The following is a 19,805-nucleotide window of genomic DNA, read 5'->3' on the forward strand; positions in this document are numbered from 1 at the left end:
TGTCTGCATGGGTTTCCTCCGGGCGCTCCGGTTTCCTCCCACAGTACAAAGACATGCAAGTGAGGTGAATAGGAGATGTCCATGACTGTTTCTGACATTTTAAATTGAAATGATAAGTGCAGACATCCCAAGTCTCCCGGAAGTTCCGGGAGTCTCCCGCATATACATAGCGGCCCCCTGATGCCCGCAAGTCAGATAAAATCTCCCGGAATCTAGAACGAGCGGCCAAGAGCGACACACACACGCGCACGCAGGCGACACAGACTTTTTTCCCCGATCCCGTATTAAATCCATTATCTGATATACAATCTAGCGCACTGTGTAGGGAACATAAATCAAGTGTGTAATATACTGTCTAGTGCACTATGTAGGGAACAAAAATCCGTGATCTGATATACAATTTAGTGCACTATGTAAGGAACACAAATCATCATGTAGTTATACTTTCTAGTGCACTATGTAGTGAACATGAATGCATTATCTAATACACTATCTAGTGCACTATGTAGGGAACACAAATCCGTGATCTGATATACAATCTAGTGCACTACGTAGGGAACATAAATTCATACCTAAAATACTATCTAGTGCACTATGTAGGGAACATAAATTCATATCTAAAATACTATCTAGTGCACTATGTAGGGAACATAAATCCGTGATCTGATATACAATCTAGTGCACTGTGTAGGGAACATAAATCCGTGATCTGATATACAATCTAGTGCACTGTGTAGGGAACATAAATGCATACCTAAAATACTATCTTGTGCGCTGTGTAGGAAACATAAATCCGTTATCTGATATACAATCTAGTGCACTGTGTAGGGAACATAAACCAATTGTCTAATTCACTATCTAGTGCACTACATAGGGAACATAAATTCATATCTAAAATACTATCTAGTGCGCTATGTAGGGAACCTAAATCCGTTAACTAATACGCTACCTAAAGCATTATGTAAGAAACATAAGTCTATTATCTAGTACACTATCTACAGTAGTGCACTAAGTAAGGAACATAAATTCTTTTCTAATATACAATCTAGTGCACTATGTAGGGAACATAAATCTATTATCTTTTACACTATCTAGTGCACTATGTAGTACACATTAATGTGTTTGTGACGCGAACAGTTAGCTTAGTAGCTCAGTTAGCAGCTCCTAAAAGTTCTTTTATCACCCATATCCTTTGTTGTGTGCGAGAGCTTTTTTAGCTTTTTTTTTTTTTGGCTTGGGGGGGTCGGGGTCGAGTTCGGGGTCCGGGGGTATCTCCCTGAAATGAGTTTTTGCAACTTGGGCTGTCTGAAAGTGTGTAAAACATGACGTTTAAATTCTAATAAATAAATAATGAACAAAGTGCTATTCCAGATGATCATTGTTGAAACAAAAAAATCATTTTAAACCGCGACATTATTTAGGAGAAACTTGCTAAATCGCATAAACTATACAAATCTTGACCTTCCAAACATGGCGGACGCATCGGTCCATAGGTGGGCGTAGACAACAAGTGGGCGTGTCCGGACTCCGTTTGCAGTCCGGCTGGTGGCGGTAATGCACTCAGTCGTTTCCTCACCAACCGCCAACAAACATTAAAGAAGTAGTAATACAGTTGCTTAGTTACTGTAGCTAGGGAACCTACTCACTTCCGCACCACTTCTGAGTTAGCGGCTGCTGCTAGCGAGTTAAGTACTCTTACAGTTATGCATGTTTTTACATAAAACTAAAGGATACTATGTTTTATTTATTCTCTTTTATCGTCGACTGTGTGCATAAGAGGTCTATTTTCGATCAGGTTTTGCTTTAACGGTAAGCTTTGATACACCTAACGTGCTATTTAACGGATAGGTTGTTAGTAAATATCAAATCGGGGAGTGTTCCCTATATAAGTGCAGACATTTTGAATAGGGTTTAATACTAAGTTGTACTCGTATCTAGTGCACTAGTGTTTTAGTGTGTAGCGATTTGGGACGTTGCCTCTATGTGTCGAAGTAATTGATGCAACGTATTAACTTTACATAGCATTGTAGCTTAAGCAGTGTGTTAAAAAGTGGTTTATTTCGATTTGATTCAAATAAAAGTGTCCTTGCTAAAATGTTATAAAGTAAAATAAAAATAGTGACATTTAAAGACTATTCACGCCCCTCACCCAGCTTTGTGAGGTCTGTCAGTATGGTCTTGGCCCACAGAATTGATGAAAAGGAATTCAAATAAGCAATCGAAAGTAAACCGTAGATTATATTTACAGATTTGGAGAAGGAAACAAGTATCGGGCCTACCTCAGATATCAGTTTAATCTTTGCTTAGGTGATGGAGATATCATGAAACTACATCCACACTGCATAAGTTGGGCCTTTCTTCTAAAATTATTCAACAAACTAGACACGTAATATGTTGAAATGTCTACTGTGTAATCTGGCTCTATATAAGTACCTGATAAAGTATGTAAGCCACAGCCTAGTGGTTAGGGTACTGGAGTAGTAATCAAAAGGTCGCCGGTTCAAGCCTCATCACTTCCAGGTTGCTGCTGTTGGGCCCTTGAGCAAGGCCCTTAACCCTCACTTGCTCAGATTGTTTACTGTAACTGTACTGTAAGTCGCTTTGGATAAAGGCGTCTGCTAAATGCTAAAAATGTAAATGTATATATGAATTTCCCCTTTTCCTTGTGAAACTACTTTAAATGTAAAATAGGGCGGCACGGTGGGTCAGTGGGTAGCACTGTCGCCTCACACCCGAAAGCCCCGGGTTTGATTCCCAGGTGGAGCGGTCTGGGTCCTTTCTGTGTGGAGTTTGCATGTTCTCCCCGTGTCTGTGTGGGTTTCCTCCCACAGTCCAAAGACAAGCAAGCAAGCTAGGTGAATTGGAGATACATAATTGTCCATCACTGTGCTTGACATTAAACTTGAACTGATGACTCTTGTGTAACAGGTAGCTACCGTTTCTGTCATGAATGTAACCAAAGTGTGTAAAATAAATCCTAATAAATAAATAAATAAATAAATGTAAAATACATTTTTATTATTGATTGAATGATTGATTACTTTATTGATCCCTGAAGGGAAATTGCGGTGTCGCAGCAGCAATTACAGTTATTACAAACATCACACAACGACATTACAATGAGGTACAAGAAAGAATAAAAAATTAGGACAGTAATGTAATACAAGTAAGATATAAAATCTAAAATGTATATAAAACATCTAACAGGACAAAAACTAAAGAGGGGGGAGCCTAAAGGTGCAGTTACAGACATTGTTCAGTTTAAAGCTGTGCAAATAAAACAGTACTAGTATTAGTGCAAATTGTGAATTAGGTAGTACCAAGTAATCAAGTAGTAAGGTTTATTGTCTTTCGTGGATATTGTAGGTTCTGCGTCCTTCTCTTGCACCAGTGAGAGTTATTATAGGTCGCCACAGCTGTGGGCAGAAATGACTTCCTAATATATATTTTACTATTAATGATATGGCTGCATTGTTTCTAGTGTAATAAGATTTTTTTTTTCATTTGGCCCACACATATTTGGCCAGCAGTGTTGTTGGAAACTACATTTACCTTAGCGTGAGTGATGGCTAACTAATTAACCATCTACAAACCCAGTGGGTCATAGAAACCATTCCCTTAGCTTTGTTTCTCCACAACAACTGTCTTCTTCCTCAGCTGTAATTAGGCCCACAGAGGTCATATAGCTCTGTAACCATCCATATGTACATTTCTGCCTATTCTTTGTATTGTGTTTCTTTTCCAACACCAATTTGGGTAAATAAATACTTAAATAAATTCTAGTATGTGCCATTCCTTCCATCGAGAGAGCAGGGGCCATTTTTCGGTCTCCAGAAACCTGGGAAACAATAGACACGCCCAATTTCAATTTCACTGTCAACTTGTGCCTTATGTATGACACCCATGCAAGCCATGGAGGACCACAGACTAGCACATGGACCCTTCTGTGAGGTGTAAAGTGTTTTTCTTTTCACTCTTTACTCTGAATGGGGGCGGCACGGTGGCTCGGTGGGTAGCACTGTCGCTTCACAGCAAGAAGGTCCTGGGTTTGATTCCCAGGTGAAGCTGTCCTGGTCCTTTCTGTGTGGAGTTTGCATGTTCTCCCTGTGTCAGTGTGGGTCTCCTTTTACAGTCCAAAGACGTGCAAGTGAGGTGAATTGGAGATACAAAATTGTCCATGACTGTGTTTGATATTAAACTTGAACTGATGAATCTTGTGTAACCAGTAACTACCTGTTCTGACAGTGAAATACTAATACAATAAATAAAATATAAAATGAATAAATTACTCAGTAGATTTCACATTTACATTTTGCTGAAACTGTCCTTTATGCTGCTTACTAATTTTTGGGCGGCAGGGTGGGTAGCACTGTCGCCTCACAGCAACAAGGTCCTGGGTTCGATCCCCAGGTGGGGCGGTCCGGGTCCTTTCTGTGTGGAGTTTGCATGTTCTCCCTGTGTCTGCGTGGGTTTGCTCCGGTTTCCTCCCACAGTCCAAAGACGTGCAAGCGAGGTGAATTGGAGATACTAAATTGTCCATGACTGTGTTTGATATAACCTTGTGAAATGAGTAACTACCGTTCCTGTCATGAATGTAACCAAAGTGTAAAACATGACATTAAAATCCTAATAAATAAACAAACTAATTCTTATTTTTTATGTAAAAGGGGTCATCAGAAACAGGTGCTCACGATGTACAGTCCAAAAGAGCTTGAGGGGGAAGTGGATCATTCCTTTTTTGACAGCGACTGTGAAGCAGGCAACACAATCAGCCAGGATTTGAAAGATGGAGAAAACAACAATAAGAAGGAACCAAATGAAGCTGGAGCTGAAACATCTAAACTGAATGGAAAGGTCCAGGAGGGTCGAATCAAGCAAACTGAAAATGAAGATGCCACAAATGAGGAGAAAATGCTAGAGAAAGAGCTTTCCAGGCTGGACGTTCAGAGTGAGAAAATATCAGAGATTAGTCCTGAATGTATGGATACTATTAGAAAAGAGGAGTGTTCTCATCAGAAGAGTGTGAGGGCAGAAACAAAGGAGGTGGAAACTAAAGACAGAGAAGATCCTTCGGACAGGAGGGATGAGACTGGCAAAGATAAAAAAGATGAGTCAGAAAGGGAGGACTCGGATGCCTCATCCAGGAGGTCCTCACCTCTCCCTTGTTCTGACGGGTCAGTGTCGAGTCGAGGGAGTAAATCAGACGACTCGTCCAGCCTCTGTTCCTACTCTGAGTCATCGGCTGAAGAAGACGATGCTGTTTTTAAAAACGAGGATGATGGCGACCGTCGGAGTGACCCTGACAGCAGGAGGAATGAAGACCGGAAATCGTCAAAGACCACTCCCAAAAAAACCACAAGCAAATTTCGACAACGAAGTCTTAGCCATTCTGCATCATCTAGTAGTGGTGAGAACAGCCCCACCCCCTCACACCAGCCCTCTGCTGCCCAGCATAACGTATCTCCACGCAGACAACCACGAACTGGTTCGGGCAAGCAGAAAGAAAGAAAGAAATCTACAGAAACACTCGATTCTGAAGACACAATAACAGACGTTACCCCCTTGTCCACTCCGGAAGTTAGTCCCCGACAGTTGGTTGACCTAGCCCTGCCTAGTAATCCAGTCCTGTCTAATGAAGCCTTAGTAACTGCAGATGGACCGCATCAGAAGGATGTTGCAGAAAAGGATTCAGGAAAGGCCAAGCACTCAGATACGGATGATGAGAAAGGATCGGGTGGGTATCACATTTGCCGTTTGTTTGTTTTTTAGACTCTCTTGGCTCGCATATGAATAAATATAATAGGTATTTTATCTTGTTGTACTAAGAACAGTTGCAGAAATCATCACTTACTGGTGTATTTAAACTTTAGCTGAACGAGCAAGAGACTGTGGCATTTAAAGAAGGCACTGTATAGGTTTTATTGTCCAAATGATTTTCTTTCTGTTTCTCTTTTACTTCTACCCCTCCTGATTTAGCCGTCTCAAAAGGCAGCAGACCGATGGACAGGTTGCTCCAAGTCTCCAGCCCTGGCTGCGCCTCCATAAGCAGCAGCAGGAGCAGCTCCAGCCGTCAGCGTAAGAACTACTCCTTTACCAGCGACGAGGTGCGACGCATTGAACGCGAGAACCAGCGGCTGCTGCTCCAGCTTTCACGCTCCCCCTCTCGCTCCTTGTCTCGTTCCACCAATTGCTCCACTTCCCCTCCTGTACGCCTCTACCACACCACCCTCAACAGGCAGAAGGAGCAGCAGCGCATCCAGAAAGAGAACCTGGTTAGTGTCTGATCTCTGTCAGTTCTGTTGTACTGTCAGTGGTCCTGTCAGAAAGAGCTAGCTGCTACATGATAACAGTGGATAGAGGGTTGGGGCTGCGTCCTGAATCACTTGGAATCTGCTGAAGGCCAAGTGGCCGACTCTGCTTGGACTCGAAGTTAATTTAGTCAGTCAATATGTGGGCTGTATGTTACTGTGCTTTGATTACATGTTGTTCGAGTTAGCCAAGTTTAATCAGTATTTGTGGAAGAAGGCAAATCTTAATAGACTTGGAGTCTTATGCAAAAAGTTTGGACACCCCTGCTCAAAGGCCATTTTGTGTTTATTGTTTTTTAAAGCATGGCCACATATATGTATTTTTATTATTGTTGGACCTCACATTACAAAACCATGTGCACTGATGTAGAACACCTACTATTCCAGTCTCCTCACCTCTTAAAAGGCCTTCCACAAGAAAAGTGTTTCAGTTTATCCCAAAGATGGGAGGTATGTACACTAGATGAGCAAATAGGGTGTGCATTATTATCAAAAATAACACTTCATCTGGGTGACCAGGACTAGTGGAACTAAATGGTGTAGTTGTTAGTTGCTCTACTATGTCCCATTGTGGGCATTTTCTCCACTGACTGAGAAGAGAAGCTACAGAAGACATGTGCATCGTATGACCACTAGAGAGACTCTCAGCCCACTTTTTGAGTCCTATACTTTTCCCTCTATTCGAGCAGCAGAAGCAGGGGCCTGAGCTAGATAAACAGAGACAGCTGGAGGACTCACAGATTGAGAATCATAGCTGCAAGGCCAACAGCTAACTCTTAACAAGATTTGTCTGGGAAAAGTCACAAAAAATATGTTTGTAAATGGCAGCACCCACACCGAAGCCTTAAGGACTAGCCTGCAGACTTTTCCTTGCTGTACACAAGCGAAGAAACGTTTCAATATTTAATGAATAGTATTTGATATTGTTGTCTCAGAAATAAGGAAACTTAAAAAGTCTGACACTACAAGACTAAGCTGGCTAAGGCTACTTGTTTACTTTTACAACCTGCCCATACAACTACAACTCTTACCGACTCATCCAACGACTTTTCACCCCTGTAGTCTGCACAGTAACAGAAGTCTTCTTCTCAACCCACCAGATCTTCCACCTGATCCTAAACTGTGATCCTGTTAGAGAAAAGTATATGGACCCTAGTGAACTAGTGAATGGTGAAATGATTGAATACTGATGCACATGGTTGAAGATGAAGGTCTGGAAGTTCACACGCGTCACACAATTACTCCATAGGTTTATAAGATGAATTACATATGATTAGTAGTATTATAATTTATTATAATTTTATTTGCTGGAATGGTTTGCGACGGTTGTTGTATTTTGTGTATTATACATTCTGAGGTGTGTCTCTTTTTCCATGATGATAAAATGTGCACCTTTTCTGGGACTGATAGTGCCAGTTAGTTCCAAGTCCTCTAGTCTTCTACGCTGGTACTGGTAGACATGAAGGCCAGGTACAAAGACCACACCTTTTTTTTTCACAGGGACTGTCAGGTATAAAGGCCACACCTTACACCTACATTCTGACAGACAGGCACATAAGCCTCACCTTAATTACCTTAACGAGCTTGACAGGTACAAAGGCCACACCTTCCATTTACACTCATTAACTGAGCTTGGCAGGTTAATAGACCACACCTTCTTTTTCACTGGGACTGATGGGCACAGGGGCTACACCTTAATAATGATCCTCAGCCTGATGTACGTAAGCCACGCCTCCTTACAGAGGCTGAGGGACGGACTTGCACACTTGAGAGTCTGCCAGGCACGAATACTTCAACTCCTTAACCTGAACTTGAAGTCAGTGACTGACAGAATGTCCCCTTATACCTACTGGTACTAAATCTGTGGCTAAATGGCATTTGAATGTAATGTATGAACTTTAAAGTTCTTAGAGTCTGGTGGTTGAATAGCAGGCTGAGGTTAGGACAGACTGTACTCAGTATTGGGTAAAACATGCCCCCCACTATCTTGCTCCCTAATTCTTTCTCCCTCTATTCTTAGTACCGAGGAGTAACCCAATCCACCATGTGATCATTTTTTTCCCCCTTCGCACACATGCATACCCTCACCGTCACTTTCCCCCTCTCTTATGTACCAAATTTTCTCAGTGTATTCCATCTAACCTGCCAGGTCGAACCCTGTACTGCATTATTATGTTATTGATTCATGACGGTGATATTCAGGGGGCTTCATGAGCCCCCTGCATTTCCGTGAGCCTGGCCTTCACCCTTTGCTCTATTTCCATTGACGTTCTTCTTGGCGGCTTCTGCTTACTGTAGGGTTTCCAGAGTCTTTAGGCGGCATGACTGCTGGTGACATTCAGATCCCAATGCGCTGGTTATTTATACCTTCAATGGGTCACAAGAAGCTTTTCACTCTGTTCTAGCACTTGGTACAGCCTCTGCAATACAAGTTTGGGTTTTTATACTGCAATGATGATTTATGAGTGATGTGTTCTTTTGGAATTTATCAATACCTAAGTATTTAATCCAAAGCAAATTTCCTTTGTGCTCACTTAAAATGCCACAGACTGTGAAATTGCTGGTAGGAACCTTGAAGGACAAGGTTTTACATATACTAAATAGACAAAAGTATTTGGAAACCTGACCATGAGCTTGTTGGACATCCTATTTCAAAATCAAACACCATTAAAATAGAGTGACCTCTGTTTGATCTTTTAAGCTTTACCAGCCACTTCTTTGAGAAGGCATCTCAGAAGACTGTATGTGGCAATTTGTGCACATTCAGTGAATATGAAAAAAATAATAAGTAGTACAGAAAGAACTTCAGATGATTACATTCACATTTAGGCATTTAGCAGACGCTCTTATCCAGAGCAACTTACAGAAGTGCTTCCATAGTAAACATTACCTTACTCCAGCTTAAGTAGAGTAAGATTAATTTATTGGTGTAAAACGTTGGTGTTATTTAACTTTGTAGCTGTGTTTATATAGAGAGACCTTACCATGGGAAATACTAGAAAGAATTAGGTCCCGAAGCATGGTCTTCAAGTCGAACAGAAGTAAAACAGTAGTGTCTGTGTCAAGGTTGGAAAAAATTTGTTAAACTACAAGTGGTTAAGCAGAGGTATGCCAGAAGGATAGATAAGTGTCTTCATCAGCAGCTGACTAAAGTGTAGGGAACATACCAACTAAATGTGTGCTCCAAGTACAATAGATGAGCAAAAGTATGTAGACATGCCTCCTCATTATTCTGTTTAGACATTTTTGTGCTTTTAACATTGTTTCAACATTTCAAAGAAAAGCAAAGTCCATCAAGACAGGATTTGTTGAGTTTAGATAGGAGGAGCTCCAGTGGTCTGAAAAGAACCTTAACCTCAACCAAATTGACCTATTGGATGAACTGAAACATTGATTGTAAGCCAACCTTGTGCAACATCACATACTGACCTCACAGATTCTCTTTTGACCAAATGGGCACAAATTCCCTGCAAACACTTCAAAATCGAGGGTATTTTCAGAAAACCCACTCCTTCCAGTGATTATGAAAATTGTAAATCAGACTATTAGCATGTTGAATGAGCTTAATTACCGTTACATTCTCCTTCTGTGTCTCTCAAGGCATTCCTGAAGCGTCTGGAGTCGGTGAAGCCCACTCCAGGAATGACCAGATCAGAGCAGCTAGCAGATTACCAGCGCCAAGCTGGGTACCTTGGAATACATGCACCTCCTACCAGACCTTCATCAGGTACACACATGCTTCCAGTCATCAGTTATACAGCTACACATGCACACACCAGGGTTTTTTAAGGTTTCGATTGTTCTTTATGTGTCCTGAAACTCGGCCGTCCATTTTTGTTGGTTTACGAATATAATCATAATCTTTGAAAAGTAATTGCCCCCTTTCTAAGTGCCTCTATTAATATGTACTGTAATTGTTACACTGAATACATTACTTCTAATGGCCTAACATATGTGGACCATATGAGCTTCTTAAACATACCATTTCAAACATATCCATCCATCCAATCCATCCATCCAATCTAATCATCCATCCATCCAATCCATCCAGTCATCCACCCATCCATTCATCCAATCCATCTATCCAATCCATCTATCCAATCCATCCAATAATCCCATCCAATCATTCATCCATCCATCCAATCATCCACCCATCCATTCATCCAATCCATCTATCCAATCCATCCAATAATCCCATCCAATCATTCATCCATCCATCCAATCATCCACCCATCCATTCATCCAATCCATCTATCCAATCCATCCAATAATCCCATTCAATCATTCATCCATCCATTCCATTCATCCATCCATTCATCCATCCCATTCCAATCCAATCCATTCCATTCCAATCATCCACCCACCCACCCATCCATCCATTCCAATCCAATCCAATCCAATCATCCACCCACCCATCCATTCCAATCCAATCCAATCCATCCCATCCCATCCCATCCATCCATCCATCCATCCATTCCATTCATCCATCCATTCATTCATCCATTCCATTCATCCATTCCATTCATCCATTCAATCATCCACCCATCCATTCCAATCCATTCCATCCCATTCATCCATTCATCCATCCATCCATTCCATTCATCCATCCACCCATCCATTCATCCATCCATCCATCCATCCATCCATCCCATTCATCCATCCATCCATCCATTCCATTCATCCATCCATCCCATTTATCCATTCCATTCATCCATCCATCCATTCATCCATCCATTCCATTCCTCCATTCATCCATCCATTCATTCCAATCCAATCCATTCCAGTCATCCACCCATCCATCCATTCCAATCCAATCCAATCCAATCATCCACCCATCCATCCAATCCAATCCAATCCATCCCATCCCATCCATCCATTCCACCCATCCATCCATCCATTCCAATCCAATCCAATCCAATCCATCCATCCATTCATTCATCCATCCAACCTATCCACCCAGTCCATCCGGGTCTGCGCTCTTCCCCAAAAAGAGTTTGGACTGTGTCTCTGGGAGTTTGCTCTTTCAGTCAAAATATCACCACTAAACACCTTTGCGATGAATTGAACCATACAATACCTGATCTCACAAATACTCTTTTAACTGAATATGCACACATTCCTACCAAGAGGAGGCCGTTATAGCAGCAGCTCCACGTTAATACCCATGCTGTTGGAATATGATGTCCTACTCATTGGTATTCGTGTAAATGAAAAATTCCTCACAAAAATGATGATTTACTACCGCTTGTGCCCATATGAATTGACTGCACATTGTACAAAGGTCTTGTTGTATGAGTTTTCTATCCGAACCTTGATTGTCACTTCATGGTCTGCACTGAATTAGTAACTACTGAAAATAGGTCACTTTGCCCACAGTCAAACTGAATTTACATTGTTATGAGCCTCGAGACGGATGTTTACAGGAAACAGGAAACAAAGCTTGTCAACACACAAAGTCGGGGGTTTTCTTTATGTACAGAAGCCTCTAAGCCCATGGTGAGGTAAGGGATGTGGCAAAGTGTACAGAGACACAGATGGACTACATTACAACAACGTACTTCCTCTGTGTTGTAGGTGTAGCCTGGTGGGTGTACATGTACCTTACAGGCGTATGCATGCTTTTGACTTTGACTGTAGCTGTATTAGTGGACATCTGTTTAGTAAATTTGATCTTCCACAGGAAAGTCCTCCAGACCTTGCAGTACCACCAGACCCGACACGGCAAAACCCAGCAGAACCACAGCTCCACGACCAGCCTGGTCCTGACCCGGACTATCTCATGTAAACCTCTGCCCAGCCTTAGTCTAATTCATTTTTCTTTTTATTCACCATTTAAAGAAGATCCATTTTCTCGTAATACAGAATCTGACACCAGGGTTGTGAGGAGAGTGAGTTTGTGATGCACAACAGGACCACAAGTATGCCATTTTACTCAGTTCATAAGAAATTCACATTTTAAGATCAAAGGTTTACATGCACTTGTACAGGCAGCAGCCTCGTCTGTTTCCAAAACTAAAATTTACTCATAAATAAAAGAGCAGTTGCAAAAAATCCCAATACTGTGTCTTACAAGTGTATGCAAACCTTTGACCTAAACTGAAATTAGTTCCGTTATGCTTTTGGGTGTTTAAAATAGCGGTTAGCTTTAGTTTAACTGTTCACTGTAAGAAGAGCGCTTTATGTGTGATAATAGAATAACAATCATGAAGTATAAATGATATACAAATTATATATTTGATATTGTTTTGTTTTTGAAATAAAGGTATATAATTTATTGTGTGACACTTGAATGCTGAACAGACATATTACACAGAAGGCATTTGCACTGCTATGCGGACCATGCTGACCCTTTTGACCCACATTAACCCACAGACACGCGCCCACTTCCACTTACTGAGCCTCTCACGTGGTTATTGCTTGAATGCAGCGAGACGGAGTTGTCTGTCACTATATTTTATTGTATTCTCCTTGTCATGTGACCTAAATTGAGCTATGATGTGGTGTTTGTTTCTTCTGTAGCGTAAAAGAGGTTTAACCTCTTTTAAAGCCACGGACACATCCAAAATCAGTTATTATTACATAACAGCAAATCTGCAGACATAGGAGTCTTATGTAGACACCCAGTGCAATCTTGTGAAGCTTAGAATCTCTCGTTTTTACCATCCTTGTGTCTTTCGGCTACCCTGGTTTCCTCTTATTTTTCTGGGGAGGTAGGTAGATTGGCTGCTTTGAATTGCTTCTAATTGTGATTAAGTGCATGGGGAATTAAGTGATGCTTTGCAATAGACTAAGGCCTGTACTGGGTGTATTCCTACCTAAGATCTTACTAAGGACTAGGTGCTTACTAAAATAAATAAGGGGATAAATAAATGGATTTAATAGATAATAGAAGACAAAAGACAGTGTTTTCCAGTTTATTTTTATTAAAAGAACACAAGACATATGACCTTACAGTGGACGGGCACTTGCTTCTTCCGTTTGCAGAGCACTTCTGCTCCCAAAGTAAGAAAACAAACCATATAATCTTTGCGTATTGAGAGTAAACCAGACGGGGCAGTCGTGATCTAAGGTGCGTCAGGGTTAGGGTCAATATATTTACACAGGTTTAGGAGCGGACGATGAAGTGGCTGCTTCCTCTCGCTCTTACACACTTGGAATACTTCTAGCCAGATTAAGACATTCACAGTGTTGAGGGTCTCCGCTTGGTAAGCTGGATCTGGGATGGGGGTGTTGAACTTTATGTGTACTTCTTGATCTCATCGTAAAGGACAAGTACGAAAGCGCCACCCATTCCTCGCAGCACGTTTGACCAGGCGCCCTTGAAGAAGGCCTTTGGCCCCTCGTCCTTGACGATCTTCTTCCAGCAGTCGATTGTACCCTTGTACATGATGTCGGCTGTTGCAAGGGGACAGACGGGCATATTAAAACGTCAGCTGTATGAACTCACACTATTTCATTTCATCAAATTCCTGTGATGAATAGTGTCTCTGGTCTTTTAATATTATCAATGGCAACCCATGTGTGAATTGTCAGAGATCAGAGACATTTATAGAGATACCTTTTGAGGCTTTTTTGAGGTAGCAGCATTTTAAGCACTTGCAAAAAAACCCTAACTTATTAAAAACACCACTCCTTATATTATCCTTAATTTTTTTATTATTGTATTTTATGTTGTGTGGTTTATTATGTAGATGAGTGTATATATTTTATGTCATGTAATGTTTATGTAAAGCACTTTGTGATTCTTATCCATGAAAAGTGCTATTTAAATAGATTTTACTTACTTACTTACTTACTTGATTACTTATAAAGTACAACGAATCTGAACACAATGCATGTCATAGAATCTCAGAATTGCCTACTTTGCACCACACATGGAGTTTTCCCAATCCTGGTCTTTAAGGACCTCTTCCTAGTGTCGTTTATCATTTTAACCGCTTTCACACTCTCACTGGTACTTGTTAATTAGCTTAACGATTTAAGAAGGTCTGTCAGTGTTGGACTGTATCAGATGGGATCTAACAGAGAGCTGTATCGCGTACTGAGAGTTGCACACAACCATCAGTGAATCTTTTATACAAGCGTCCCTTACACAGTCCCAATTGTGTCTGTGTGGGTGACTGACCAGCAGATAGCACAGCTGAGATTTAAACCTCTGGCTTTTCACAATGGTGCCATTTTCACAACTTAAGCAATCAATACTATTTTCTTAATTTTATTTATGAATGAACTTTACTCACCTCCTTTGCGTCCAGACTGCATCATCATACGACGTCTGACGGTGTCAAAAGGATAGGAGATAATACCAGCCACTGCCGTGACCGTCTGAGCAATCATCCAGCTGATGACGATGTGTGTGTTCTTGGGGTCTGGCAGCATGCCTGTAAGGGGGCATTCAAAAGTCTTACTAAGTGTTTGGTAACCAAGTTAAAGCACAAATCAATGTCCGAATTTTACCTTTAGCGGTGTCGTAGACTCCGAAGTAGGCAGCCCTGTAGATAATGATACCCTGGACAGACACATTAAAGCCAAGGTAGAGTCCTTTGATACCATCTAACTTGAAGATCTTAGCAAGGCAGTTACCCAGGCCGGTGAACTCCCTCTCAGCTGCGCCTTTGCCAATGTCAGCAGCCAAGCGGGTCCTAGCAAAGTCCAGTGGGTACACGAAGCAGAGAGATGTGGCACCGGCGGCACCACCAGACGCCAGGTTACCAGCAAAGTAGCGCCAGAACTGGGTGTTTTTGTCAACGCCACCAAGGAAGACCTTCTTGTACTTGTCCTTGAAGGCGAAGTTGAGAGCCTGAGTAGGGAAGTACCTGATCACATTGGCCAGGTTTCCACGCCAGAAGCTCAGAAAGCCTTGCTCTTTGGGGATCCTCACTACACAGTCCATGATGCCTTTGTACTGTGTCTCAACTGTGATCTGTTTGCTGGCATGCTGGACCTAGAGGTAAAGGAGTTTGTGTTAATACTGATTGGAGAGCTTTCTCAACAAGGCGACCTACCAGTCATCAACTCAGAATCTTACATTTTGAATGCCCAGGACCTATTTCTTTAGATTTCATAGGGTCCCAACAGTTCCTATTTCAAGTAAAGGCTCCTAGAAGAGGTTCAGGTCATATTTTAAAATCTGTGCTGGTAGGGATACACCATACAGATGTGTCCATCATTCATAGATTTGTGTAATAGCAGGTTAAACCATCTGTATGGGGCAGGGGTACTTTAGGACCAATCTGAGGGACGACTGTACTATGCCTGTGTAGGGGAGTGGAACATGGAAACTTAGAAGACTCTTCTAAGGACTGCAAGACTGTCAGTTCAGTTCAGGGCTGGTTCAGAGCCAAAGATGTGCCCTTGAGCAAAGACTTAAATCCTTAAATATTTCCTTAAATACTACATTACTAAACAACATTCTTGAATCTCTCTAATTAAATACGTTTCTGGTTCCTTTGTCACATCTTTTTATTCGTCCTCTTGTTCCAGTAAACGAGTTTGGCTTTTTCTAAGAAGGATCAGATCGACCACATGCATCAACGAGGCCGCACTGAGAATTACACCCATGTGGGGGCTCTGAGTATTGGGTTGCCAGTTTGAAGCTAATTTTAGTGCTGAATTCACACCAGCTATCCCTGCTCCATGCACCCACGTTTTTGCCGACTTGCTGCGATTCAGTCAAAGTCAATACATTGATATTATTACTAAAACATTGACCATATGATAAATGTCTTCAAAGCAATAACCATGTGAGGACAAGCTTTGTAATGAATGAGGCTGTTTTGTAAAGTACAGAACACCTGTTGTGCAGGTCCGTATGTAAAGTCCTCATGACCTCCAACTTCCCATCATCAGAATCTGAGCCCTTCAAAGCTAAATCACTTTATTGTACATTAGTGACCATCAGTGCATTTACTGCAATCACCAGTACAGCTTGTATATTTTTGTATTAGCAAGAACTAGAGAAAATGTAAAACTACCTTAGAGAAATAAACACAGCTGTTTTGGTTTTAAAGGCACTTGCAGTTTAGGATACAAGCTTTAAGAAACAGATGACAGAAGAGTACAGATATGAACACTACATGACAGTTGCATAAATAAGCAAAGCGTACATGGGTGTAAATCCAGCTTGACAGAAATACACGTCATGACCATTTTTAATAGAATAAAACATTAAAATATACAGATTAATTCAGGAATTAATTAATTAATACAAAACCTTCTTAAAATGTTACCTCATATTGTTATTCATATAATCAATCTAAGTGAATATTGCAAATTAATAATACAAAGTATTTACAATTATAAATATCTTATTAATCGTTGATTATTATTAGTTTATTATTATAATTTTTTTTTATAATTGGTTTAGTTTTATTTCTGTTACTATTTCTGTTTATTTTTTTAGCTGTTGTTTTGTATATTTTGTATTATTATTATTATTATTATTATCATCATCATTAATACTTGTGATATGATTGTGTGTTATAAGGTTGCTGTTAATATTACATATTTTATATATTATTTTATATTTGTATTCTTATTTGTATTTTAACCGTTTATAATATAATAGTATTGTATCTACATAATTATTATATAATTAATATATGGATGTTTATCTTAGAAAAAATTATTATTATTATTATTATTATTATTATTGTTATTATTATTATTACATTCAAATGATTAGCATTTAGCAGACATTATTATCCAGCTCTTATATTATAACAGCTCTTATCCAGAGCGATTTAGACGTATCATTATTATCTGTATTATTATCATCATCATCATCATTATTTTTATCATTATAATTATTATTATTATCATCATTATTTTTCTTATCATTATTATTATTTTTCTTATCATTATCACTATTATTATATTATTATTATTAATATTATTATTATTATTATCATATCATTATTATTTTTATTATCATTATCATTATTATTATATCATTATTATTATTATCATTATTATTATCATCATCATCATCATCATTATTTTTATCATTATAATTATTATTATTATCATCATCATTATTTTTCTTATCATTATTATTATTATTATTTTTCTTATCATTATCACTATTATTATATTATTATTATTAATATTATTATTATTATTATTATCATATCATTATTATTTTTATTATCATTATCATTATTATTATATCATTATTATTATTATCATTATTATTATCATCATCATTATCATTACCATTATTATCATTATTATTATCATTATTATTATTATCATTATTATTATAAATTACCTGTAGCAGCAGTTTGACCCTCTCGATGGGGGCCACTGCAGTTTTGGAGATGGCTGCAGCGATTCCACCCGCCAGGAAATCCTTCAGGAAGCTCACGACGCCCTCACTCAGCATGTCTGTCTGTCTGTCTGTCTGTATGTATGTCAAACTGTCTGTCTGTCTCTCACACACGCGACCCGCGGACCCTCAGAATGGACGAGCCCACGCGCCGGCGCGCGCCTCATATAGCCCGCAACTATCGCGAGAAGAGCGCATGACGGACGCGCGCGCCACCGAACCCACAGCAGGGTCTGGATAAACACCCGGGTCAGAGAGCGCGCGCCCCAACGCCATGCATGTGCGATACCACCGAGATATAAACCTGAGGGACGATTAAAGGACAAATTCATTATACAGAGGGGTTCATTTATTTAATTACCTGAGGATTTATTCACCTTATAATCATTACACTGTAATTCAGCATCAGTACTAAAGTGTAGAGACTAACCTGAGGTGATCAAATATACATGAATATCATAAAGTAATACAAAGCACTGTAGGATACATGTAGAACTTTTTGAATAAATGCATGTAAAGTTTGTATTACTAAATATAAGGGGAGAAGTACAAAATATGTTTTACAGAATTAACCTCCAAAAATACTGCACATGAATGTTATTTTAGTAATTTATTAGGATTTTAACGTCATGTTTTACACACTTTGGTTACATTAATGACAGAACAGATTACACAAGCGTTCACCAGTTAACAAGTTTAATGTGAAACACAGTCATGGACAATTTTGTATCTCCAATTCACCTCACTTGCACATCTTTGGACTGTTGGAGGAAATTGGATCTCCTGGAGAAAACCCAGGCAGACATGGGGAGAACATGCAAATTACACAAAGAAAGGACCCAGACTGCCCCACCTGAATGTTTACTTTAACTTGCTTTTAATGTTTATTATTCACAAGCACAAGGTTTGGATCCACATGCAAATTCCACACAGAAAGGACCCAGACCGCCCCACTTGGGGATCGAACCCAGGAAATTTTTGCTGTGAGGCGACAGTGCTACCCACTGAACTGCCTGCACACGAATGTAAATACACTTTAAAGTATACATACACTGATTTAAAAATCTGGACAAAACAGTACCAAAATGAATTAAAAGTTTAGGGTCTTGTTTAAAAAGGCCCAACAATGATAGCTTGGCAGTGGTGAGTCTTGAACCAGTGACATTCAGTTCACTAGGCTAACCTCCGAGCCCTTTTTTCTAAAAAGTATTGTTAAAATTATATACATACAAAAATATATACAGTATATACGTACATACAGCTGCATTTTGTGGTTTTATGTCCCTCAACTTTTTTCTTCCCATGATCAGGAACTTCATAACCATCAAACTAGTTTTGGGCAGCCTCAACGCATAATATCATCATACATGACAGTAGGTACAGTGTTATTGGGGCTGAATGCAATTGTTTTATCTGATCTCTGAACTCTCCTCCAGAAAGTTTTTCTTTGTGTCTGCCCATGTGATCAGCAGCAAACTTTGGTCAAGCTTTAGCACTGACTTTGGAATAGGGGCTTAGGGTTGTAAAGGGGCTTGTTTAACTGTGAACAGTGTTCTCCATCTTCCAGAGGCTTCTAACTTTACAGATCTGTCCAATATTCCAGAATTTGGGTTTAAAACACGACCTGGGCCAGGTTTCCTGATTGATGCTTAAGGCATTAATGCTAATGGATGCAGTAAAACTAGCCAAATTAATATGGGCACAGAAAAGTCTCCAACTTTATCAGCTACAATCAGAATGAAAAAAATGTGTTCATCATTTAGTTACTAAAAAAAACACGTTTATTATTATGTAGGATAAGTGTGAATACAGGGGTCAAAGCTTTTTCAGACAGGATATTTTGCCCAGATGCCCAGTGCACATGACCAAGGAACAAGATCTCAAATTCACTGCCAAGGTCAAGTTGTGAAACCAGGAGTGTCCAACACAGCATACGCATGCTAAGAGATCAAGTCAAAGTTTTACATACACTTGGGACAAGTCTATTTGATTCAGAGAGTATTCAGACCTCTCGACATTTTGCAGGCTTTGTGTAGTGGATTTGATTTTGAGTGGATATAATGTAAGTGCTGTGTGAGGTGAATAATAATAATGTTGACTTTATTTATTTATTAGCAGTGTATCATGTTTTACACAGCAGTTACTGGTTAAACAGGATTAATCAGTTCACA

At 39.8% G+C, this 19,805-nt stretch overlaps 2 protein-coding genes across 3 annotated transcripts; one reads left to right on the top strand and one right to left on the bottom strand.

Annotated features, from left to right (window-relative positions):
• The first annotated feature begins 1,671 nt into the window (after positions 1-1,671).
• On the top strand, positions 1,672-12,582 carry cfap97 (cilia and flagella associated protein 97). Of its 2 annotated transcripts, XM_063008867.1 has the most exons (5): positions 1,672-1,809; positions 4,668-5,734; positions 5,977-6,272; positions 9,909-10,035; positions 11,989-12,582. In XM_063008867.1, the coding sequence occupies exons 2-5, from the start codon at positions 4,693-4,695 to the stop codon at positions 12,072-12,074; spliced, it is 1,551 nt and encodes a 516-aa protein (XP_062864937.1). In that variant the 5' UTR covers positions 1,672-1,809; positions 4,668-4,692; the 3' UTR covers positions 12,075-12,582. The 2 variants fall into 2 exon arrangements, with proteins under 2 accessions (XP_062864937.1, XP_062864936.1); XM_063008866.1 differs by lacking the exon at positions 1,672-1,809 and having other exon boundaries at positions 3,423-5,734.
• Positions 12,583-13,213: 631 nt separating this feature from the next.
• slc25a4 (solute carrier family 25 member 4) lies at positions 13,214-17,757 on the bottom strand. Its single transcript, XM_063008546.1, has 4 exons — positions 17,578-17,757; positions 14,766-15,252; positions 14,549-14,689; positions 13,214-13,703 (listed from the first exon to the last, which is right to left on the bottom strand). The coding sequence occupies exons 1-4, from the start codon at positions 17,689-17,691 to the stop codon at positions 13,546-13,548; spliced, it is 900 nt and encodes a 299-aa protein (XP_062864616.1). The 5' UTR covers positions 17,692-17,757; the 3' UTR covers positions 13,214-13,545.
• Between the last annotated feature and the right edge of the window lie 2,048 nt (positions 17,758-19,805).

Source organism: Trichomycterus rosablanca, chromosome 14, assembly GCF_030014385.1.
Source record: "Trichomycterus rosablanca isolate fTriRos1 chromosome 14, fTriRos1.hap1, whole genome shotgun sequence".
In the NCBI taxonomy this organism is placed as follows: Eukaryota; Metazoa; Chordata; class Actinopteri; order Siluriformes; family Trichomycteridae; genus Trichomycterus; species Trichomycterus rosablanca.